Source organism: Orbicella faveolata, unplaced genomic scaffold (genome assembly GCF_042242905.1).
Source record: "Orbicella faveolata isolate gen_17 unplaced genomic scaffold, um_ofav_v1 contig_24, whole genome shotgun sequence".
Classification (NCBI taxonomy): Eukaryota; Metazoa; Cnidaria; class Anthozoa; order Scleractinia; family Merulinidae; genus Orbicella; species Orbicella faveolata.
Window position 1 is genome coordinate 13,580,066 of NW_028301552.1, and position 24,339 is coordinate 13,604,404.

General features: G+C 41.8%; 1 protein-coding gene across 3 annotated transcripts in view; it reads right to left on the minus strand.

Moving 5' to 3' along the window:
- Positions 1–570: 570 nt before the first annotated feature.
- LOC110059176 (E3 ubiquitin-protein ligase HECTD1-like) overlaps positions 571–24,339 on the minus strand; it is a 34,196-nt gene continuing 10,427 nt past the window's right edge. Inside the window, exons 6-39 of one of the 3 annotated variants that reach the window (XM_089292900.1) lie at positions 23,004–23,083; positions 22,791–22,889; positions 22,232–22,355; positions 21,813–22,150; positions 21,477–21,674; positions 20,435–20,660; positions 19,144–19,622; positions 18,702–18,845; positions 17,911–18,032; positions 17,320–17,431; positions 16,735–16,869; positions 15,801–16,084; positions 14,972–15,052; positions 14,131–14,229; positions 13,531–13,694; positions 12,669–12,929; positions 11,454–11,982; positions 10,629–10,842; positions 10,300–10,456; positions 9,215–9,303; positions 8,307–8,434; positions 8,057–8,132; positions 7,588–7,770; positions 7,184–7,400; positions 6,650–6,732; positions 6,018–6,145; positions 5,506–5,644; positions 4,851–4,910; positions 4,467–4,604; positions 3,655–4,373; positions 3,118–3,196; positions 2,538–2,631; positions 1,954–2,162; positions 571–1,589 (exon numbers count right to left, since the gene is read on the minus strand). In XM_089292900.1, the coding sequence (XP_089149026.1) occupies positions 1,365–1,589; positions 1,954–2,162; positions 2,538–2,631; positions 3,118–3,196; positions 3,655–4,373; positions 4,467–4,604; positions 4,851–4,910; positions 5,506–5,644; positions 6,018–6,145; positions 6,650–6,732; positions 7,184–7,400; positions 7,588–7,770; positions 8,057–8,132; positions 8,307–8,434; positions 9,215–9,303; positions 10,300–10,456; positions 10,629–10,842; positions 11,454–11,982; positions 12,669–12,929; positions 13,531–13,694; positions 14,131–14,229; positions 14,972–15,052; positions 15,801–16,084; positions 16,735–16,869; positions 17,320–17,431; positions 17,911–18,032; positions 18,702–18,845; positions 19,144–19,622; positions 20,435–20,660; positions 21,477–21,674; positions 21,813–22,150; positions 22,232–22,355; positions 22,791–22,889; positions 23,004–23,083 (6,413 nt within the window). In that variant the 3' untranslated portion in view covers positions 571–1,364. Of the gene's footprint in view, positions 1,590–1,953; positions 2,163–2,537; positions 2,632–3,117; positions 3,197–3,654; positions 4,374–4,466; positions 4,605–4,850; positions 4,911–5,505; positions 5,645–6,017; positions 6,146–6,649; positions 6,733–7,183; positions 7,401–7,587; positions 7,771–8,056; positions 8,133–8,306; positions 8,435–9,214; positions 9,304–10,299; positions 10,457–10,628; positions 10,843–11,453; positions 11,983–12,662; positions 12,930–13,530; positions 13,695–14,130; positions 14,230–14,971; positions 15,053–15,800; positions 16,085–16,734; positions 16,870–17,319; positions 17,432–17,910; positions 18,033–18,701; positions 18,846–19,143; positions 19,623–20,434; positions 20,661–21,476; positions 21,675–21,812; positions 22,151–22,231; positions 22,356–22,790; positions 22,890–23,003; positions 23,084–24,339 lie in introns of all 3 variants that reach the window. The other 2 variants (XM_089292899.1, XM_089292898.1) reach the window with 2 other exon arrangements.

Consider the following 24,339-nt stretch of genomic DNA (forward strand, 5'->3'; position numbering starts at 1 on the left):
CCCTTTGCCTCCCTTGTCACTCCTTACCAACATGAAAGAGCCTGGGATCAAGATTGCGTCTTCTTTTGACCGTGAACTGGAATTTTGGTCAATAGAATAAGTGCTCCAGATCTTAAGTTGGTGATCGATATAATCTGTCTCAGAGATTTGAAGTTCAGTAAAGTTTACCCATTTTGAATACTGGGTGTTCGTTTGTGTCATTTCTGAATTAAAATTTCCGCACGCAGTTTCTATGCAAAACATGAGACGAAGTTACGAAGTCAATGTGAGATCGGGCGCTCATTCCCTGAATGAGAATTACCTTACGTTTACCTTGGACGTCGTAGGAAAAAAGAGAGTGCCTAAACGTACTTCAATAAGGACTTACCAAAAGGGACATTTTCTCCTGTGCTCGGTCAAGAAAAGATATGCGGAAGGGCAAAACTAGCCTCCTTTATGGGCACCGCGGTTTGGAAAGAGAGAGCAGAGCATATTAGGCCTCTCCCCAGACCACATCACAGTGTTCTCTTGTGCCCATACCTCCTCTTCGTATTTACTTGCAGGAGAGCTCAACAACAGCCTGTTAGGACCTGTCATTCTAAAAATAGTTTATATAGTACTACACCGTCAGTATAGACTCTCTGTGACAAAGGCCACTCGGCAAAAGACCACAATAAAGGAATTTTTTGGACATTCTTTTACTTAAATTGCATATTTACCTAATATTTAATGCAGCAAAAGTGCGTTTCAAAAGTGCGTAACTAGAAACTTAATGATCAATATAATTTATCGTAACTGGCATAAAAAACGCACAAAATAGGTCTCTTTTCTTGCTGTGATCTTGCGGGCGATCTTTCGTGCATTCTTACACACAGGTAGTAGCTTAAAACTAATGGCCGACTCTGATTGGTTGCCAAGAAACGTCAGCGACAGTCTTGGAGTGGCATCGTTACAAATTGTTGCATTTTGTTGGCTTGTTTACACAAAGGCTTTTCAACGAGAGACTCTGAGCTGGTTTAACATAACGAAATGCTTCATAATTTGCGATTCCCGTCGTGCTAAATAATTTACTGGGCAAACATTACAAAAGGTAGGCAATTTAACTCTACGACGCCATATAGGAAACAAATACGACTGGACTTCTTGGAACTCTTGGATGTAGGGGACAATAAGTTGCCGTCCCGCTCACGCTATGACACAATTATGACGTGTAGTAATGGTCATGGGACACTTTGCTACCCTGAGATTTGTCTGTACAATCAATCACAAATCCTTGAACTACAAAAACGACGGAAATCAATGCAAGGTCTTTGAGGCTTCTTATAACAACAGTTACACGAGTTCTAGAGCTGAAAGCCTCAGGCTCAGTGAGGCGCAGGCTTCAGTTAATTCAAGTGAAATCCTTTCTCTCTTGTGGCTGCTAGTAATTTCTCTCGCATAACTTCTTCTGAGGAATATTCGGGCAGCTTCAGGTAATGCACGCATGTGTTGACAGAAGGAAAAGAACCATCCCCGTCACTCTCCTTACGTACAACTGTGAGGCGAGGATGAAGATTGGCGAGGCCACCAGGAGGGAGAGACGAACAGCCGGTGGTGAACTGGAGAAAAGCCTGAAACGAGACAACAAGCAAAAGAAGTTCAGAATACTGCATGTGAAGGTCTCGAAAAGGAGGGTCTCCACTTTAAGGAAAGAGAAACTGACTAACAAAAGAACGGACCGACAGATGTACACACGGGCGGAAGACAGGAAGGACAAGCAAACGAACGAAACGAACGAACGAACGAACGAACGAAGGAAAGAACGAACGAACGAAACGAAGGAAAGAACGAGCGAACGAAGGAACGAACGAAACGAATGAAGAAACGAAGGAACGAACAAACCGAACGAACGGGAGCGAACGAACGAGCGAGAAAACGAATCAAATGAAACGAGATGCGCAATGAAACGAAAGAAAGCAAGTGAAATGTTCTTACCTTCCTCTCGTCGCCACTCATGCTGACCAAAACGTTCACAAATTTCTGAAAGCCTGGCGTGTCTCGAGTGTATCCAAACTTGGGTTCAGTGTAGTTCATTATGTCTTCTCTGGTCCATTGAGGAATTTGTTCTCCGCTCAGCATCAACTGCAGCTCCTCTGGAGTAAACGGACCAAGCTTCTCCATCGGAAACACGGAGTTGAAGCCGTCTGGAAAATAAACATCAAGTTGAATAAGTCTCAAATATAACAAGGTCTTCGTTCAAACCTTGACTTTGCTTTGAACAACTACGCTGGTGTGCTTAGCATGCCTAAAAGTTCTACTTCACTCGTTTAACAAACAGTCATACTAAACAGAGTGTTTTCACAGATGACACGGCAGCCATATCGATGTCTCAAAACAATGAAACGGCGGCTACGTTGGTGTACCAAACCTATCCCGTGGGAGTTTAACTCTTTTCTCATGTAAACACTTCCTTTTGTTCCGATAAATTTGAAAGCCTGCAGGTAAAGTGAGTAAAAACGCTCTATAAGCATTCGTTTAGTTGGGTGTAAATTCTATCATCTGAGTACAAGGAGTATTACCTCTAAATGCATCTAGCTGTCGTTGCACCCCGTTATATAAACAGAACTCTTTGACAAGCTTGATATACTCCTCGGCGTTCTCTATTGCTAGCACCTGTCACAAAGGAAAACGTCGACAAGGTAAATTACATGTACAGAACTAAAAATGTATACAAAAACGGTGAATTACGAGAGTAATCAAACATGAGGTCCCCTGTAAGATGCAAGCTGTAACTGGTAATAAATTTATATCATTAATATAGATTTATAGAGCAAGTGGGTGAGAGACATCAGTAAAAGACAATATTTCCCAGAGCCAACCGGTAGGAGAGATGCGAATTAGCTAAGGAACTAAATCGTTACTGCGCTGCGCTGCTTATCATACCTAACCTGGCTACAGTAAAACTAAATTATGTATCAGACTACAGACAACAGGGTTTTTTTCTTTTTCGTGCAGTTATTGTTTTCTCGCTCTATTTCTTTTCTCGCTGAACGAACTAAGGGACAGGGATTGTTTGTTGTCTAATTACATTTGAGATCAGAGACAGTATCTCACCACGCAAGTACAACAGACACTAAGAAGTACAACTATTTCATGTACCTTTTCTCCACCATCTTGTGTTAGATCAACTTCACTGAACCCGTAAACCTTGGAAGATGGCGAGAATTGGAAAGTTAGCCTGAAAAAATAACACATAAGGTAATGAATTCATCTCAAGTCATGACTTTAGCTATTTATTACAACACCTCTGAAGGCTGTACGCCTATGTCGAGCCTGCCATCAACATGGCAACGTCTCACCGTGTTTGTTTGGAGATCGTTGACGAGAAACAAGATTACAGGTTTGCTGACAGGAAATGTATCAGCTGAGATTCGTAATAATCAGCTTGCAAATAATGTTCTGTTAGTTTTAAAACAATTGGAATAGTGACTGACTCTTAAGTCGTTACACAGTTTCAGAGGTAAAAGAAAGTCTTAAACTATTACTTGCTAAGAACGTTAAGAACACTTGACGATAAATCACGAACATTTTGGCAGCAAAAACAGGTTTAAAATTTAGCGGGCCATACGGTAGAATAAGGCCCGCTAAATTGACCAATCACAGCGCGCGTACTAACAGTTGGAATATAGCACTCACCCTAAATCATCAACACTGCATTCAACGCCATGAGCTGTCTTCAACTTCAGCTCCGATATTCTGGCTTTCTTTTCATTTGTTGTTAGCAAATCGTCTTTAAGAATGTCATTTTTCCTTGCGACCAATTCTTGGAGTTGTTTCAGAAAAGTTGCTCTGTGCGGGTCCACAATGTCCATATCACTATCATCCAAGATGCCCGCAAACCAAGACTTCGTTGGTGGTGTTAAAGGAATGTCTTCAACACTTTCCTTAGTTTTACTCAGTTCAGAATTTTCTTCCTTGGAGAGTTCCTCTTCCTCTTCGATAAGTTCTCTTTCTTTGCTGGATTCCCAGTCCAATTTATTGATCGCATTTTCGTTCTCCTCCAGGCTCGGCTGAGGTTGATCGAGCTCGTTCATCGTGTCCGAGCACTCAACTATATCATCGAGCGAACACGAAGCGTCATCGATTACTTGCAAAGTGCTGCGACTACGAGACAGTGCGTTGTTGCTGCTTGATGACAGCGCACTACAAGACAAGAGTTTTAGAAACGATAGCGACAGCGGGATGTCTACTAATCGACTGTCCTGCAAGCTCTTAGCCAAGAAAACACCAAGGATATAGAACAGCTTTGCTACCCTCTCGGTATCAGGGGCATCCTGTGGGAGTGGCGCTGGAAAGAGGCCTCCGGCGCGTTGCACGTAATAGCCCCTTGGACGAATTCCATGTCCAATGTCCACCTGAAAGTCAAAATAAAAGAATTAACGTCCTGTTGATATTCGCACGGCAGAATGACAAAACTACTTTCCGAAGAACAGTTCTCTTCAACAAACCTCTCTCGCAGTCTCGTCCACTAAGACGTCATCGCAAATCCACATACCCAGACTCTTGCGTTGAAGCTCGGCCGCCACAAGTGCGTAAAACTCAAGTGATGGCCCTAAACCTGTGCCTTCCTCGTCCTCAAACTCCACCTGAAATAAGAGATTGCGTTATATGACGATTCCATTTTTTTCGTCACGCAACGATGTTCCTTTGCATCGCGTGAAAGCCCGAAGCTTTCATAAATCACCTATTGTTTTTTGGTAGAATTAAGCTGTGAATCAATAACTTATGTCTGCATGAGAGGATTAAATCCTTTTGTTTCTTATGACCTGCCCGGTGGTCTTTGGTATAAGACCTTGAGAGAAGTCAGGAATTAACCCACAAAACGAACAAACCTCCAATACAGACTTGCGTTCAGCATGGAACTTCAGGACACTCATCGCCCAGTCTAACAACTGCAAGGCAAACAAGAACGAGACATGTTAGTCGGCCTAAGAAACCAAAACAAACTTTGTACAATCTCAGCAAGTTTCAAGGGCGCTGCCGATATAGTCTGCTGGCAGCCGGTTTTTTCTCTAAGGGTCACTAGGACGAGTGTTAAGTCATCGCGAACGCAAAAGGGTGGTATGGCGGTGGCCGAATAGGGAAGAAGGCGGAACAAGGGCGGTATGTCTCGTCCCATTCCCCTTTAAACAAAACGTCTCGCCTCATAACCCCTACTGAATTTCGAGAGAAAAACAGACTGCCAGCAGTCTACTGCCGATGCTGTTATCCAATCAGATTATTGCACGGCCACTCACGAGCACACCGGATGTCGTCAAGTCAGCAGGAAGTCATAAGGTTACGTCACGTTACTAAGGGGTCTCTCCCGCTAAAAAAAAAGTTAACACATTTCCTCTCTCCTTGCTATTTTGATACTTTCTCGATTCACAACAGTAGAACCTCGTCACTATCTTGAACTCGGTTATCTTAAACTCAGCGCTAATTCAAACTCAAATCATTTTCCCTTGGATATACCTTTTAAGTCACTTGTCGCATAGCTATACTTGCCTCATCTCCTCGTGGTACTTTCACTCTCTCGTGTTTTAGTCGCCCTACTCTGAATTCGTGTTGCTCTTCTCGTCTGTGGCTCGGAGGACGGCTTCGTTCCAGCGCTACGTCGCGTTTGTTTTGCAGCCAAACGATCGCTCTGATGAGAGAGAACGGAAGACTTTAGACGCGAAGAGTAACACATTATATATTATGAAACACGCAAACAACCACCCACGGAAACCTAAAACAGTCTCCTGGAATAATCAGATTTCTTAATAAAAATAATTTGGCTTCGAACCGGAGCGGAAGATGAGACATTTCACGAGGGTTAGGAAAAAATAACCGAAAGCAGCCCCAAAATAAAGAACGTCTCCATTAGGCCTGTTCTGTTTTACACACGAAATATTTTCAAATGGACATTGAAAAAGGTAAACTCTCTGCACTATCTACAGGAACCTACAGCATAAAACGGAACTTGTAGAAAAACAAGAGCGCAACTGTCAGAGAGGTAGCGTTTGTGTCTCTCTTACCGTGAGCTTCCGAAAGCTGTGCATGAAAAGTAAAGCTGTCTCGTTTCAAAAGGAAATAAGAACGGAAACGTGCTGGTTAACACTCCACTCCATTCTGGTAACGCGTTACTGGACAGCACTAATGGATCCTGCAAAACAAGCGAGATGACACGCAGTCAGAAGTGAGCGGGAGAGACTGAATACGAACTTAAAGCACAAGGAACCATGACAAGGGGAAAGACGAGATGCAGAGTGCCTGTGACATCGCCCTTTAAACGCAGTCCTGTCGTTTTCTTGTTATCGTCGTTCTGAATTTAATTTAGCTTTGGAAGTTCTCCATTTTAAGAGAAAACCCGTCTTCCTTTGCGCCCACATTTTCTGTCGCAAAATAGAAGAGACGACTCGGTACGAGGCTGTCTCCGCTGTAGCAACGAACCCAGACCGCTAACATACACTAATTTCAAAATGCGCAACAAAAACAGATGAGCAGATTACTTTAGGGAAATAATTAAGGGAATAAATGGAGTACCTCGACAAAGAAATACACAAAATAAACAGTGAAAGTCAGAACAAAGATTTAAGTTGTTATTGCTGGTTAAATATCCTTCTGACAAAGACTATTGATGGTCCAGTTAATATAACCTGTTTCTTACCTGAATCTGCTGGATTAGTTTGGTTGTGAGTTTTTTACTTGTAAAATCTTCATTGCTTACGATGAATCCGTACTTCTCATTACCTGAATAGAGAAGAGGCAAAAAATGCTTCAATGTTTTCTTATACTCAAGTGTAAATAAAATAACACCAAGAACAGCCTAATTGAAACTTCTGACTTTTCACAGCATACTAGCTTTGAAAGGAAATATAGCGCCCGACAGGACCCAGATAAAAATCTGAAACGTTCAAAGCCTACGTCATTTTAAATAAAACTTTACCACCCAAAACATATATTCGAGCTCTTCAAATTTATAACGAGTTTTTCTCCAAAATTACTAAAGAGGTAGAAAAAACAGTGATTGTGCAAGCCATCAAAATAGAGAGGAGCGCAGCGGCCACAAGCTAGGAGTACAGAGGGATGAAAATCTACGGAAGGCGGGGGTACGGAAGGCGGGGGTAAAGAGGGCGGGCGTCGGAAGAAATACCCTTCTTACCCACCCTGCTATTTCTCCCTCCCTCGTTTAAAAACTTACCATCTCCAAAGTCATACGCAGAACTGGTAGATACACTGTAGAGGACTTTCAGGAGCTGCAGAATGTCCTGAATAGCGGACATGTCATTGACAGCTACTGGTGTGGGGACAGTCGAGCTCTTGTCCTTTGGCACCTCCGGTTTTACCTCCTGTTTGACTTCCGCCTTGTCAAGAGTGGGGGAGTTGGGTGGGGAGGAGTCCAGAGTATTACAAAACTCCTGTTGAAGGAAAGACAAACAGGTTTGTGATTAAACAGAGTAAAGAAAAGCTTCACAGAAACTTTAAGAAAACAACGCAGGCGCATATCGGTCACGAGACCGATCGAAACACCGGGAAATTCATTGATCGCTTGTGAGGGTCAGGTGAAATCGACTTTCAAGTCCTTGTTAGAGTGTCGTAAAGTACCTTGTAAGCTGCCACGAGTTGAGAGCAGTTTCTGTTCTTTCGTATGCTCTTAGGCACCCCTGACAACTTCCATTTTCTCAAGAATGCAGCATCAGCATGCCTCTGAAGGAACGAGATCACTTCGGACTTAGGCAGGTCATCTGTTCCTAGATAGCGCTCAACATACGATATAGTCCAGTGAACCTGGCAAATAAACCAATCAATCAATCAATCAGTCAATTTATCCGTCCGTCTGTCAGTCAGGCAAGCAAGCAAGTGCTTGCCTGCCAAGCAAGCAAATTAGAAAGTACGAAATTCAGTTGCAAATAATGATAAAAACAAAAACTTGCTAGCTACAGCAGACCACAGAAGTCTCTTTTTCCTGCAATTTTTTCAACTACAGACGCATTCATCCTGTCTGTGGGTTACTTATGCAGCTAAAGCTGTTCACCTAGACAGTATGTGGAATTAAAAGAAGCTAATCAGTTACCGTTGTTTCTAAGTGTTCCTTCGTTTCACTTGATCGTTCCGCTTGTTCGGGGTCGTGAACCTCTCGATAGCTGATACTGAACGGGAGAAAAACAGCCAAATTTATAATTACAATAACACTTGATCGTCAAGAACGGTTTGTTTGTTGTGTAAGCAGCGGAGGACAAAGCAAACTTTTTAATTTCAACTGAAAAATCAAAACCTTAAAATTGTGTCTTTATATAACACTGTATTCCTTAAAGAAAACTCACGTGTAGGTTGGTTCCCAGACCCTTCGCACTCGCTCATTCTTAGATATCCCAGCAGCCAATGCAACCTTTTGTACGTAGGAGAAAATGGTGGCCTTGGGATCATCTAAACACACCTCGACTTCTGACTGCTGGTAAAATACCAAGATAAAAACAAACAATTAGTTAAGCCATGGTCAAAAACGTCTCCCTGCCTTAGCTGAGATAACACTTAGCTGATCTCTAAGGACTGATAGTTGAAAATGCTCACTGAGTAAGGTAATCTCTGAGACAGAGGGTCCGACTGGTGTGTGAAAGTTCATAAGCTGGAAGGATTGGGAAAGCGGTTCCTAGAATATTGTGTCACTGATTGTTTAATATCTATGATCACATAAACTGACTCGCATTGATCTGGAAAAAGAGCGATTCGATACAGCAACAAGAAGTTAAAGGAGCTCAGTCACGGTATTTTGAGTTATTTTGGTCACATACAAAGTTACCTTTAAATGGTAGGAAACCTGAAAATAACAGTTTAATAAGATAGAAAAACACCAAAGAGATAATGATAAACCATAAAGGAACACGGATGGCTAAGGATGGAGAAGATTAACACGGATTACAAACAACGAATTTGAAAAAATGAGGCTAAACGTTGCAATATGCGCAAACCGTGACTGAGCTCCTTGAAATTGGCTGAACGTAAAAACTACAACCTACGTGCTGTTCATGGGTCGGATTTCAAAAATAAAAAAAAATGAGTACGCACGCTCAAAACAATCCACAGTACCCCAACAGCTTGTTATAAAGCAGAGGAGTTTTACACTATAAGGAAAAACGGATTATATGTAGCTATACCATGTTCTCTGGAAGTCACTAGATCAATCACGTTTGCTACAGATTATAAAAGTTAAACAACAGCTATCAATATGTACCGTTAGCGATGCAGGTCCCTTAAGAGTCAACACAAGGTGTGGTTCGAGTGATGCAGTGGTCATTTCCGATGACGAGCTCTCTAAAGATCCTGTCAAAAAAAAAGAGAGAGAAGTGCTTGAAACACGAAAACAAAACAACAATTTCCAGTACAAAAGGAACTGGACTAGCCCTATCTATTCCATATCAGCCACCAACCAAGACACAAAATGTACTTCAACGCCACTTTTACTTACAAAATATCTATATTTTACTTCGTTCAAGGTTTTACAGTTTATATTCATGAGCTTTTAACACTTTCTGAAAGTCTGATGATGTTAAGCCCACAAAGTGGCATGACGGAGAGAGCTTCAAATTTTCACCTTTTACTCAAAATGGCTGAGATGAAGAAGGTATTATGGCTGGTTTGCAGTGTCACGCCATCAAAAATAAAAATCATAATCATTCAATAAATTAAGTCAAGAAGCTGGGATATGAAAGATGACTGATATATAAACAACCTCGCCAAGATTTAGGTCTGTGCAGTTTTTCATTCTCCCGTTATTCGAAGAAGTGTTTCACTCAAATTTATAGAGCTTTGTATGAAGTCGCCATGTTTGTGCCCCTCGGAGGGACACAAACATGGCGGCCGTAAAGTAACTGAAACATCTGTCATCGAGTTTTGCCATTGAGCTCCGGCACATTGAAATTAAAACTTCTTATAGAGCGAGAACTGTTTAGTTAGCAAAAACTTGGGCAGTAACTCATCTTTTTGACTACTCGAGAGCCTTATCGGCCGCCATTTTAATGTCACACAACGCATAAACTTGGAAATTCAAACGTGCCCTATTTCAAAATGAGGAACCCTGTCGAGCTTAAACGCTACAAAACGTCAAGTTATTAGAGGGTCTTACATCTGATGAAACTAAAACTTCAGAGGGATTGGTAATTTCTTATTTTGGAAAATGATGACGTCACATGAAAAGCGGTAATAAGTTTCCTTCTTAGTGGAACAACAGGTACAACAGTTTTGGTAGAACGGTAATCGTAGTTACGATTCGTGAAAATGTGTGAACCATGCACTTGGAATTTCAACAGAACAATTTACCTGGCGAAGGAATAACAATGTCCTGGGTTTGGGCAATGTTTGTTCTTCCTGGTCTCGGATCAAATGCAGGAACCAGAGCAGAGAACTGTCTCTTAAGCACGTGCTCGTCATCCCACGTGCGGCGACGCCCACCACGTGACTCGGGCTCCTCTTCAACCTGAGGATAGAGAAAGCATGCAAACATGTAGTCAGACAAAAGCGCAACACTTACACTTACACAGCGACTGCAGCGCATTTTGTTATAGTGTACACGAGAGACAGTGTTTCATCACAACACCAAACACCTCGAATATAAGACAGCCCCTCCAATTAAAAGTCATTTCACCCACCTCGTAATCATCTTCGTTTTCTTCGTCATTCTCGTCATCGTCATCATCATCGTCATCGTCATCATCATCGTCAGAAGGTTCAGGAAGATCGTAATCATCCTCCAGTCCCGTCAGCAGTCCCGAACCTCTCATGGCCACGTACATATCCAGGTCAGAAGCTCTAGTCAGTCTGCTGCCTGGCGAATTGGCTGCGTTCACGGCTGAGCTTAACAACCTGTTGGAATCATGCAGATGCGTCATTGACTGCCAAATCTATATAGACCTGCGTTCAATGCTTCGTTCTGTTATGAAGCAAGAGAGGATGTAGGGTGAGCAAAACGACGCGCAGAAAAAACCGCGAGCTTTAGGCGAGCACTGTTTTCTCAAACTTCTTTCCTGAACCCGTTTCGTTCCAAAAGAGCTTTATAACAGAGGCGAACACGGTCAAGACTCTTTTATTCTCTTCCGTTTTGGGAGAAAATAACCTGGTTTGGAGACTAGTTTTAAATCACGCGCAATTCTGTACTGTGCACTCTGAGATATAAACTAACCTAACATTCAATGTTATTAGCACGGCGGATACAGAGAAACAAGGCGCGCTGAAAACTCTGTCCTGATCTCATGATATAATTCAAATAGAATTTTTTGCTGCTCATGCATGCGCAGAATGAGGTCATGACCGAGCTTCAATGCATCACTCCTGAAGCCATATGACGAATTTTGATTGAGCCAATCAGAGACCGCGGAGAATAGTATGTAGCCTACCGTAAGCAGAGCACTAGATGTGACCTTTCCCACGAATTCAGTTAAGACAACCAATTTCAACTTCCAAGAAAATGTTTTTACCTTCTTGCAGTTTCTCCCACAGAAATGTTAGGAGACGAAATGTTGGGCCTGGAGGGTGGCAGTGAGGGAGGTCTGGCAGGAGGCAGTCCCTCATCTTCTGTTACCTCTTCTATTTCACCTACAGTCTCTTTCGGTTCATCGGCACTCGGCACCACCTCCGTGCTGTCTGCAGCTGTCTCTGATACCACCACTACATTCCCAGACGAGTCAATAATGTCATCTGACGTAAATATACCTTCATCGGGTATCTCCTCAACTCGGACGGCTTCCACTAACACCTCGCTAGACTCATCAACAGTTTGAGACGTCGAGGAATTCTCCTGCTGAGGTTTCTCCGGTGATACAACTTCAGGCTCCTCTGTAGAGGATCCCTCTTCGGAAGTTCCTTCTTCACCAGGGCTGGACGATGAAGGTTCGCCCGCAGCCTCTGAGGATGGACCTGGTTCGACCACTCTCAAGTCAAACTTGCCATCAGCACCCATACGATAAGAGTTAGAAGTACCATTTGACCATGCCACTTCGACCCAACCTACAATCAACAAGACGAAGGTCAACATGAATGTCCAAACGCAAGCTGGTGTAACACAGTTGGGAAAACCGCTTTGCTGCGCCACGTTCCAGTCCCGTAATGGAGCCACGTCACGGTTTACGCATCTAGGAAAATTTAGCCCAAAATATTTTTGTTTGAAATCCGTCTTTATCTTCTCCATCCTTAACCATCCTTGTTCCTTTATGGTTTTTTATTACCTCTTTGGTGTTTTTCTATCTTACTTAACTTTTATTTTGGGGTTTCAGTTAAGTTTAAGGCAATTTTGTACGTGGCCACAATAACTCAAAATACGGTGACTAAGCTTCTTTAAGTAGTTGTTTTCTTAGACTACAAGAAGAGACTGAAGAAGTTTCTAGAGTGACTGAAGAAGTTTCTGCTTAGTCCCGAGATTTACTGGACGCAGAACTGATACAACTCCATTATGGAAACTAAATGTCACTAAGGAAACTTTCCTTGCACATTTTACTCTCCGTATTACAGACATTCGAACCACGAACATTTGACATTTTGTAGTATATCTGTTTTGGCGACCTTAAAAATGAAGGCTCTTCATATAATGTATAACATTAACGTTTTTACAGTTCAGATCTTGCTATGAAGAGCCCTCAACAAAAACACACACCGCCCACCACCCCCACAACTGTATAAGTTGTTATCACCGTTACCGTTCTGTAGCTCCCCAGTGACGAGGCCTTCACCGGGGGGACTTCCGTCCTGGTCTTTCCACTTCCAGTCCATCCCCCGGACCACTTTGCTACCCACGTTCAGGTGTTTCAACATCTGCGAGCGGATGAGACGGCGTTGGCGGCGCAAGGCAGCTTCCACCTCACGCGCAGCTTTACCAGGACACAGGGACCAGCAGGGCTTCAGTGACTTGGCCAGCTTCTCACCGGCAGTGACACCCTTGGAAGATGACTGCTCTGGACCTGTAGGTTTATTACAGTCAATTTATAAATAGTTACTAAAAGTTTGGTTATCTTGATCGACACGACCTTCCCCTTGCTCAGTTCTTTTTTTCTTTTTTCCACTGTAGGAAACAGTTAAAACATTGAGGTTGCCTTTGATTTGAAGGCAATTTTGTTTAAGGCTTGTACTCCGGGGATGCAATTCCAGGTTGGACTAAGTTGGATTTTTGATTTTGTGCTTGTCTACTTGAGCGAAGGTGGGCAGTGTACTCAGTGTATGATGGAGCAAGAACCAGGGTCCAGGCTCCTAATAGCGTCAAGCACCTCAAAAGAGGAGAATATTTTACTTTGGACGTTTAAGAGGAGAATTATTTACTTTGGACGCTTAAGAGCGAGAGACTATTACAGAGAGCGTGAGATTTGGTCTGAGATTTTCAGAGAAGAAATCACTCCCAGTCTATTGTAGTGTGAGGTTTTCCTCTGAAACCGACTTACCTGATCGGTGATCCTTATTTTTAACACATTCAAAGGTAGATAACGACACAGATATCACTGTGCGAATACCGCAGGCAAGTGATTCGTGTTCCTCTATAGCAACATTTAAGAATAGACAGGAACTAACCTAAGGGTTCCTCTACCGCTGCTACTACTGTTCCGTACACTTCAAATCCTGACAGAGACAGATAATGAGTCTGACCACTGGCGTTCTTCCCAGCTTGCTGCAAACGCACATAGCGCCATCCTTCTTGGTCTGAGGGAGGCTCTAACGGCCAGGAGGCTGTGGACCTGGAGATTAAAACGCTTGTACAATTAAAAATCCTTGAAAATCTTCATCTCTCTTGGCAACGTGGTCAAGTGGTTTAGGACACCGAGAAGAAGTGAGAGACCCGGAGCTGGGGCGGATACAGGATTTTAAAGAAGGGGGTTCGAGATACTGTAGGGTGCGGGGGGGGGGGGGGGGGGGGGGAAGGGGCATCCGCCCCTAGAAAGTTTTTAAAATAATTTAGGTCTTCGGACATGGGATTTCCGGCATTCTGACACGAAGCCAGTGTGTTATAATGTCAATTTTTTTTTTAATTTAGGGGGCTCGACCACACCCCGAACCTCCCCGCTAGATCTGCCCCAGCCGGAGTATTTCAAATCCTTGGAGCCTGCCTTGGTGTAGAGGGTACATAGCTACTACTGGTCTATAGAAGTAAATATAAGTTCTTAAATGTCATACCCGGGTTCATTGAGAGAGTTGTCGTCTGTATGGGTGTACAATGTGGTCCAGTTCTTTCCATCCTTGCTCACTTGGAAAAGCCAGTTACGAAGAGCAGACCTATATGAAGATGAAGGAAAGTCAACAAAAAAAGATACATGTAGTTGTAAAATCACGAAACAATTAGTGAACTCTTTCCTTAGAAAATGACCTTCGCTGGTAACGAGATTAAGCATCGTGTTTCTTCTTCCCGTGATGGGCAAAGTCACCACTATTTTTTCCCCCCACATTTTCCGTTCACTGATCTTTAAAAGGGATCGTTGTGAACGAGAATTAATTTTTCTTTCCATTCGTCACATGAAATTCTATCATAATTAAAGACGACGTAAACCACTTCAACTCCCTATGGGTTCATCTTCTGTAAGATGCCAAGAGGACACATGCATTTTCATACAATGTATACACCTTCACGAAAATCGCGAGTAACTCTCAGTTCGCGGCAAAATCCTTCAACTTAGAATTCATTTGGCCGGCGTGATTGCTTGGCCGATCTGCTGGCGTCCGTATATTATAGCGAAAAGCCTCTTTACAACTGTCGGCGTGTTCTTGCCATTTCTGATTGGACAATCAAAATCGGAATTGTTCGGATGCGCCCACGAAGTTTACCGAAAACAGCGCTTGTTTCCACTGTGCTCGCATTTTATTTCGGCAAACTTAACCTTCCGTATGTATCCTGCAGAACAGCTTTTCTGCAGGATAAACAAAAATGATACGCCTTAGAACTCTGGCTTTTCTTAGATAGGATTTTAATCTTTGAATAGAGTGAAGTAAAGAACTTTTGGGATGTCGCGAAGTAACTGACCTTCCATAGCCTCGAGCATGTCTGAGAGTGTAACAGGATGGAATACACCACACACCAAGATCAATGGCAAACCACGCATTCCTACAAAGGAAACAGAAAAATCGAAAATCAGGAAATGATTAAATCTATACGTTGAACACATAATTTTAAACACCTGAAATTTAACCAATGCAGTATTATGTAAGTTCTGACGTTCAGTGGGTGCTCAGAAAACTAGCTGTAAAACACCATGTGTATTGCAATGTAGTGGAATCAAGTAACACCATAGAGATGTGTGTGACTTAAATTGCACTTGACGAAACTTAAATGTGGAGTTGACCACGGCGTGAAAATGTTTAAAAATGTGGTACGAAACAAAAAGGCAGGCTATATGGGTTATTGACCAAGTGTGAGGTCAAGATGGCTGAATATTGGCCAAGTTCATTTTTTGCGAGTTCATGGACGGAGAAGGAGTCGAGGTCCATAAACTCGCAAAAAAAGAACGAGGCCAATATCCAGCCATCTTGGCCGAACAAGCTTGGTCAATAAAGGATTTATTATATGGCTTTCGGGGAAATTTTTCTTGCGTAACACGGCGGGTAGTCCCGAGCGGGCAAGATAGCTCTATCTTGCCCGCTCGGGTAGCCAATCACAGCGCAGGATTTGATTCATCTTGCCCGCTCGCGGAGCTAGCCATACAATAAAAGTTGTTATAACGTCAAGGAGAGCTACATTATCCGTTATACGAAAAACGTGATTTCCGTTATATCCGTTATGTGTCATCCGTTACTCGTTATACGTTATTACCATACCCTAGTCGATTAAAACGGTTGAAGCTATGTTCACATACTTATCATCATTGGTGTGGCAGTTCAGTGCTGCAGCGTCTCTGCTCAGAATGTCTTCAACTTTTCCATAAGGCAGTCCTCTGCCCTCTGAGGTACTAACCGACACAATTCCCACCGAGCCCGGGTTGACCCAGTCAGGAATAGACTTGCCGTTTGTACCGAGCCAGTACAGAATGCCGTTCTCATCAAAGTCCTGCATGTGAGTGAAAGTGAGCTTGTTGCCTCCTCTGAGAAGACGAACAAAGTGGTAACTACTTCTCTCGTAGTCGTACCACTGTTTGGCAACCTGTGGAAAATAGCGAAATAAAATGAGCACTTGTCAAAGCCCTCTTTATGTACTGTATGTGCGTCCAGGCGTTGTGAAAGGGAGTATCATATAGATTTAGTCGATTGTGATTTGGGAAGTGGGGGAGTATCTTTATTCTTGTACCTTATTTTTCAGTTCGAGATTGACGTAAGTGGCATGGCAAAAAAATCCAAGTAGACGCGTACAAGGCAACGTGAGAGACATGTGAGACATGAGAGAGACACGTGAAACACACACGTGAAACACACACGTGAAACACACACGTGAAACACACGCGACAGACACGTGAGGGGCACGTGCAAGGCAGTAGGACTTTGTAAAACTTTGTACACTTCTAACGGTATAATTGCAATGTAAAGTTGAGCCATACTACACTGACAAGACGAGCTCCAAACTCATTAAGTAATTAAAAGTGCGGGAAAACAATCCATAAGATTCCTTCTTTTGATCACTCCAACAAAAGTGTGATCTAATTCCATCTAAGATTCCCTGTAGGGTTATTTTCTAGCAGTTTAATGACTTAGAGGTAATTCGCCAATTTTCATCTGCGTATTGGTAACTGAGCTGTGTAACAACAATGAAAACAGCTGTCGCCCAGCCTCTACGTCAACAGTACAAAATAAACTCACCATTTTCAGCAGATATCGTTCTAAATCCCCAACAGTTGCCAGTGGCTCCATTTTCAAAGTTCGCCCTGTTCTATCAATTAGCGAACTCTCTCCTGGAGCTCGTTCTAACTGGAACCTCAGTCGCCTTGCCAACACCTGAAAACAAACATAATTGTTCAGAGCAGTGCAGTTACTGACTTATTTCAACTTTAACACAGCCGGAAACCTTACAGTGCGACTACTTGAACCAGGCCACTTGCGACAAAATTAACCGATGAAGTAACCGCCTTTTTTTCATAAACGAATCTATAATATAGTGCCTGCCAGAGATTTTTTAATCATTATTTTTCCTTACAAACTTACTGTGATGGTATTTCCTTTCCCAATAGGCGAAATTCTGATTATAATATACAAAAATACGTCACACATCATGAAAAGCTGCCCATGTATAACACTGTACACTATACAAATGTTAAATTGAAGTAATACACAGTCAACTGATGGCACACTGATTTTTTCCTTGGTGACATTCACAAATGTTTAATGTCATATATCAAACAGATTACGTGTACTTAACATCATTAAATATTTGGATCTGACACACACCTGAAGACCTGAGCCAGGGCATTCATAAGTGAAAACAGGCAACTTCTCTGTTGACTCTAAAACGGCCACAAGCTTTTTAACAAGGATGGAGGCGGATGTAACTTCACCACTCCTGGAAGCAAAAAAAAACACTACGTCAGTTAATGATTACCTTGTTTCATGTGCTTTAGTTGGGTTGCTTGCATTTTCATCTTAATTTTCAGCATGTGTTTGCGAAAAATATCCAAACCCGCCCGAAAAAGAGTCACTAGGAATTTCATGGGGACGAAAGGTCTCTAAATTAAAGTTAAACTCAGAGAATTTCGAGGGGGGGGGGGGGGGGGAGGGGGGGAGAGGGGGCGTAAACTACATGTAAAACGCACTACCTGTGGGAGAGGCGGGATAATTTTTTGAGTGACAATGAAGTCCGCTTGATGTTATGTTCGTGTCAGGTTCCGTTTAAGGTCTCAGCTTTCTTCTTTCTTTGACCTTTTTTTTTCTTTTACTTCAGTCTATGAAGTGGCTAAGCTAAGTTTATTTTTTAACATACCAGTCACCTGAATTGTTTTGGCTGAAAAGAAATACGATTTTGATAACTGCCAGGTAACATACTTTTCTTGGTTCAGTTGTTCCTCAGTTTCACCAAAAGCAGACTTGAAGACTTCAATTCTTTCAGCAATGCACTCTTCAGCCCGGTTGCTGGTATTTTCATTTTCAGATATCGCTTTACCAGTCTACGAGAAGCAGAGAAAGGGTGTGAGGGGAAAACTGTAATTATCACTCAATAAATAAATGCATTTGGACTCTACTTGTAGCTGCACATGTATGTATCTTTTAAATGAAAAAAAAAAAAACGTATTTCGTTAGTTTTGTAGTCGGTGGATTTTTTTCGCGGCGCTGTTCTTCACAACTACCGTCACAATAGCGTGATAACTTATCTACAATTCTAGGCCCGCAACAGGTGAAAAAGTTACATACAGTGTACATCGCCTGCCAGTGATGACGCTAGATAATGTATACATGTAGTCATAGTACCTACTATCTGAATTTATTTCTAAGGCCAGAAAAACAAAGAGCTATAGCTGTGGCTTGCCTTCTGTAAACTACATGTAAGTAATGGTATTTTAGCTTAACAATGGCAAGGAAAAGATAGAAATACTGATAATATTACATGCATTTCTCACATCTCACAGTTTCTCATTGTTAGTCCAAGAATATGAAAATCAACTAAAAAGGCTGATACAAGGTTCATAACAGAATTTATGTATACGTGTCAAAGGAAGATAAATCTCAGTTGGGCTGCCTGTACTAACATTGCAGGGTCACCAATGCTGATGTTATTGTAAGTAGTACGTGAAGTAAATCAATCTCAAATCATTGTTATTTTATATAATGCATCATACCTGGTGTAAGCAGCGTAAAAGAGCTGTAACCAGTCCAGTGGATTGTAGTTCATATGAGGAAACTGTGGCGTCATCTTGTAGCACTTGAAGTAAGCCTTTCAATGCACCAAACATTTCTTCCTTCCAGGATTCTTTACTTTCTCCCTAGCATTACGTTATCATTACAAACAGTTGATAAGTAATAAAACCTCGTAAAAAGAGGTAAAAAACAGATACGCGACACAATGCTGAAACAGCAACATGGAGGATGATGAAATGATGATGAAAGACAAAACTGCTTTGTATTAAAATTATTCCGACTGCATTGTAAGGACCTTCAGGCCACATGAAAAGGCGTCAGTCTACATGCAACCTCTCTAAAAGAACCTCAATAGAGTGCTAATTTTCATGTAGTAATAAGATCTTGTTACCTCTGTTATGCAAAGTGAAATACTCAGCATACCTTGGTAAGATTTTCCTGAGATAAACAAGCTGAATGCAATTGTGTGACAATTTCCTGTAACTTGGCTACCACTTCACGAGGTGCAGCCTGTGCAGCAAGAAGATACTTCTCCTGAATCTCAGTGGCCAAGTTCCTGATCTTCAGCTTCTGTGCCTCGACCTTTGACACGAACCGCTTTCCTCTCTTTCCCATCCAGCCTGCAGCAAACTCAGGTCCCAAGGATGTCTCTGCGTTAAAGGTGTGCTTTGTCCCTCTGTTTGATTCAAAGACAAAGCCAGCTAGATCTTCACGAAGAATGGTGGCTTGCTGTCCATCAGCATTGTGCACAGATACCTCTTTGTCTTTGGTACATGTAAGAGACCAGTTACCTACAGAGAGTCGAGTGGAACCTGGTGACGACAGCAGTGGTTGACTCGGGGTTCCAAGCTTCACCTGGCCACGTGCCCTTTGGAGTTTCTCAAGGAATTCTCCTCTGCTCTCTAGAAAGGAAAGTAACAACAGATATTGTCAGTGAGGAATACAAACCTGTGCATACAGTGTATGTTTAACAGTTAGTGCCATCATAGGATCAAGCTACAGTGCAAATCTGGAGTACGCAGACTATGACACTTACAACACGACATTATTGTACAGTGTAAGTGGGAGGCAGGTGGGTGAACTACTTTACAGGCTCTTTAGTCTCAAGTACCAAGCCTAGGGCTGGGCATTTCTCCAACTTTTAGATAAAAAGGAGCTACCACTACCATGGCATCGAGAACAACGTCGATTAAAGACTGAATTTATGTTTAATCTAAAAAACACATAATCTAGATCTCCCTGACAGTCTCTCACTGACAGGGCTTTCCCAAAACTGAATAATTATGTACATGTAAGGCAATGTTTATCTCAAAAAAAGAAATATAAAAAAATCAGCCATCCACACTCGTTCTCCAGACTGCATGGAATTTCATCATTTCACATGGTTTTTTTGGGAGAACGGTAAAGAAATGTAGAGTGTACCAAGATATTCAATACACATGCAAAGCCATTGTTCTGCTCATTAAAAGGTTTCTTTGATTCATGTTCCCGTTGCCATTGTAGTTTGCTTTAATTTAACTCCTTAATGTCAGCATCCAAGTAGTATGTATTTCAGATTTATAGGTTTCACAATGTTCCTACTTCCGTCCTAAAATTCAACTTAGTCTTAAAGTTGTGATTTCTTGAACGTAAGTGAAAGGTTGAACAGAAAAGTACAGAGAAGTCAAATTCAGTGCCACATGGTGTCCAAAATAATGAGGAATGTTTCCCTTACCAGATGAGTCTGATCCACCTTCAGGACTGCCACTTGAGTACATGGTGGCAAGTTTCCCATCCAAAATGAACCTAAACCAACCATTGCTACCATTAGAAAGCTCCAAAGCACAAGACTCATTCCACAGATAGAGGCAGTCCCTACTCCGTACAATGCACCAGTCATGCCAGTGATATGGCTTGCCCTGTTCTATATCGCCTGCATCCTCTTGAACAGTATCTTCATCCTAAAATTACAGACCAGTTAATAATGTATCACTAAGCAGTTACTGTCAATATATTTGTACTAAGCAAATGCTCACATCCTGATTCCAATTTTGCCCGAGCTGGTGAGCATAACTCCGCAAAATTCAACTTGTTTTCTATATAGACAACAGGGACAGTAGAGACCATTTAGAAGTGGTGGGGCTAAAATCGGGCCCAGATAACAAAGCATTAGGGGTCACTTTTCCACCATTTTGTTACTTTCAAGTAGCAATAAAAGTTCATACAGTCATGTACATTATCCATGTCATCCGGAGCCCTAAAAGACCAAGCCAAGCAAAAGAGTACTCCTCCCCCCTCCCCTCTCCGCAACCCCTAGATAATACTACAAAAGTTAAATTGCTAATTTCATCTGTTTTCAACAAATTTCCTTGCTACATTGTGGAAGTTGCCTTTACGGCATCATACACACTGTATCTGTGTTCCTATATACAGACATCTGGCATGATTTTCATTTTCAAGCAAAATTTCACTTCCAGGTTTGTAACATAATATATCAAGTTCAACCGCATTACCTAACACCGACAAGAGAGTTGAAAATATTATGCATAGCGAAGTATTTTTGACGAACTTCTAGGTGTTTAGAAATGTGGTCAAACACTTTCTTGAGTGTTTAGTATATCTTCTCAATCGAAACTAAAACTACGGAGAAAACAGAGAAAGAAAATCATAAAAATCTATGTTGATTAAGATCAGATATCCAAACACCGTCACGGTCATGATTTCCTTTGTTTAAACTTGATGAACTATCTTGAGAAAGTAATACATGTATATCATACCTTTTTCTCAGTCTCCTCTTCATTTCCTTTCACCTCTGGTTCCTCTTCAACAGCTTCCACCTCTTGCATTGGTCCTGCAAGGTCTGCCACATGACTAATGACCCCCAGACGAGCCAAGTGACTGATGTATGTCTCTTGGCACTTCTCTAACAAGTCCTCTATGACCTGCAGAGCTGTCAAATGGCCATCGTCATCATCCTACAAGGAAAACAAATTGACGAATTACACATCCGGTAAGGTCCACTACATAGGACAGTTTTATATTGACTTGTGCTCTGCAAGGGTGAGAAAATGTTGTAGAACAATTTTTTTTTTCATGGTGATTTACACTCTCACCTCATGATCCAAGACCACCGATAGAACCTCAACTATGACTGAGGCAAATGTTGAATTCTGTGACAGTTCTTCCAGCTGAGCTTGAGATGCGTAGTGGATCATCTTACGCATCAGTGCTAAGGTCGCCTTCCTAATGCTCGGCATCATTGTCTCTTTATAATTCTTGGCAAACAGCGGCAGGAGGTTCTTGAGGTAAACAGGAGCCATTTCTGGGTCTCCCTTGACATCCTCTGGCTCTTCTTTCTTTTCCTCGGCACTGGTGGAATCTTGAGCAGCAGCTGGCTGCGCTGGTGTAGAGGATGAAGCAGAACTGTTTCCAACAGGTACCATCCATTCACCTTGGAATATAAAATCAGCATGTTAGTGATGTGACTGACTGGCCGAATATACTGTAATCGTAAAGCTAACAGAAACCATACCTGGTGATTGTAGAATATGTACAACTTCTCTGTGACCTTCATCATTCCGCTCTCTGGCTTTGTCCATGGGTGTTTTGCCATCTTCGTCTCTTAAATCAGGGTTGGCACCATGCCGAAGCAAAGTCTGAAAACAACCACAACAAAGTTACTAACATTGTACTTCTGATCAGCACTTGTAGTTAATGACAAGTTTCTATGCAGCTCTTAACAGCTGTATAACAATAATAATCATGGAAAACTGACATGAAGTGTTTTAAGTCATTTTGAAAAGAATTCTACAGATTTTAATTGGAGGACCCCCCAACAAGCCAACATTGATTACCAAACCCTAAGTAATGGGCACTGTGAGAGTAGTGTCTAAACAGTATTTAATAAGTAGAAGCTACTAAGCACTCTTTGACTCTCAATAGGCTACTACAAAAGACTCATTAATTTCTATTCCAAATGCCCTGATCAGATAATGGTCCACAGACCTTAAATAATTACAGTTTTGTTAGTTGTCGACAAACAAAGTCATCCCAGCTGGTGCACATTTGCTGCACACTTCTGCCAAACTTACTTTTGCAACAGCTGGTCTTCCAAAGCAAGCAGCATAATGTAGAGATGAGGACCTTTGACCTCTGTTGACATCGGCCCCTCGCTCACAAAGATACTCCACCTACAATCACATAATCACATAATGTCAGCCACAAAAATGAATCCTTGTTACTGCCGACAGTGCTGACTGCATGAAAGCATCTTACAAGCTACATGAAGATCTTACATGGCCTACCATTTCTAAGGTTCCAAATGCAGATGCCCAGTTCAGCAATGTCTGCCCAACATCATCCATAAAATTTACCTCAAATCCACCTGCAATGTAAAGATATTTTTGATATTGTGACAAATTGCTTACATGTATATGGCAGCTCTGCATTTGCTATGGCCTAAATTCGTTCCTTTTACAGCTGTACATGTGTACACGTGTTAGGGTTGTGGTCAGGGTTACTTAGGGTTAGGGAGGTAGATATGGGATCCTGACAAGATAGGATAGGCACAGCAGCCCAGAAGGGTCACAAACCATTTTTATTTTTGTTTTGTTTTTAAATTTTTGTGTTATTTTTTTGTTCTTTTTAATTTTGTATTTTCAACTTTTGTTTTTTTTTTATTTTGTTTTTGTAATTTCTGTTTTAGTTTTCATCTTGCCTTTCGTTTCTGTTTTGGCATTTTTTCCTTTCAAAAAAGAAACAAAAACAAAAACATTGAACAAAAGCAAAAATGAAAACAAAAACAAAAATGGCTGAGACAAAATCGATGAGTGTAGACCATCATGCTTCACTTGCAGTTGGGAACTTTCCAATCCACGACGTGAAAGTAGTAAGTACGGGACATTTACCACAAAGGGGGTCACTCATGTGTGGTACCGAAAGGCAAATTCTGAGGACCAAGACAAATGTCATGACAAATGCTCATGTCCTCCCTCAGTGGCCTAAGTAGATCTAAGTAAGGTATGGGTCCCTTCCAATATTTTCTCCTTTGCTAAAAGGAGTTCACATGCAATATGTTTGCATCTGTCAAGTTTCTATCACACTCAAACATGAAAACCTCAAAAAATAAAATAGAAATAAAACACTGAACACGCAAACAACAAAACAATCATGGTAGAATGTGAAAATAATTTCTTCGCTGCTTTTGAAGCCAGTAGAAGTTTAGGGCCGCAGCCAGACTTTCAAAACAAATGAGGCAAGTCTTGCAAGCTCCGAAGGTGCGCGTGCAATAATTAGTTCATTGTGAGAGCTTAAGATTACATTCGTTTGCGTGAGGCTTGAGAGCTCTCAAAATGATATGCTTTATTTATACACACCTTTTTACAAGTTAATGAAGTTGATAAAGAAATATCCTTAACTTTACTTGAAATCTTTGTGACCTTTGTACTTGCCATATTCTTCTCCCAAGACAAGTAGACAAGCAATGAAATAGCCGTAGAGATTATAGTAACTGATGTGTGACTATGCTTGACGGCCAAAAGATCACACAACAGTCATGTCATGGATACTGCCAGCAAAGCATGATGGTCTACACTCACTGATTTTGTTTTGGCCTTTTGCAATTTTGTTTTTGTTTTCATT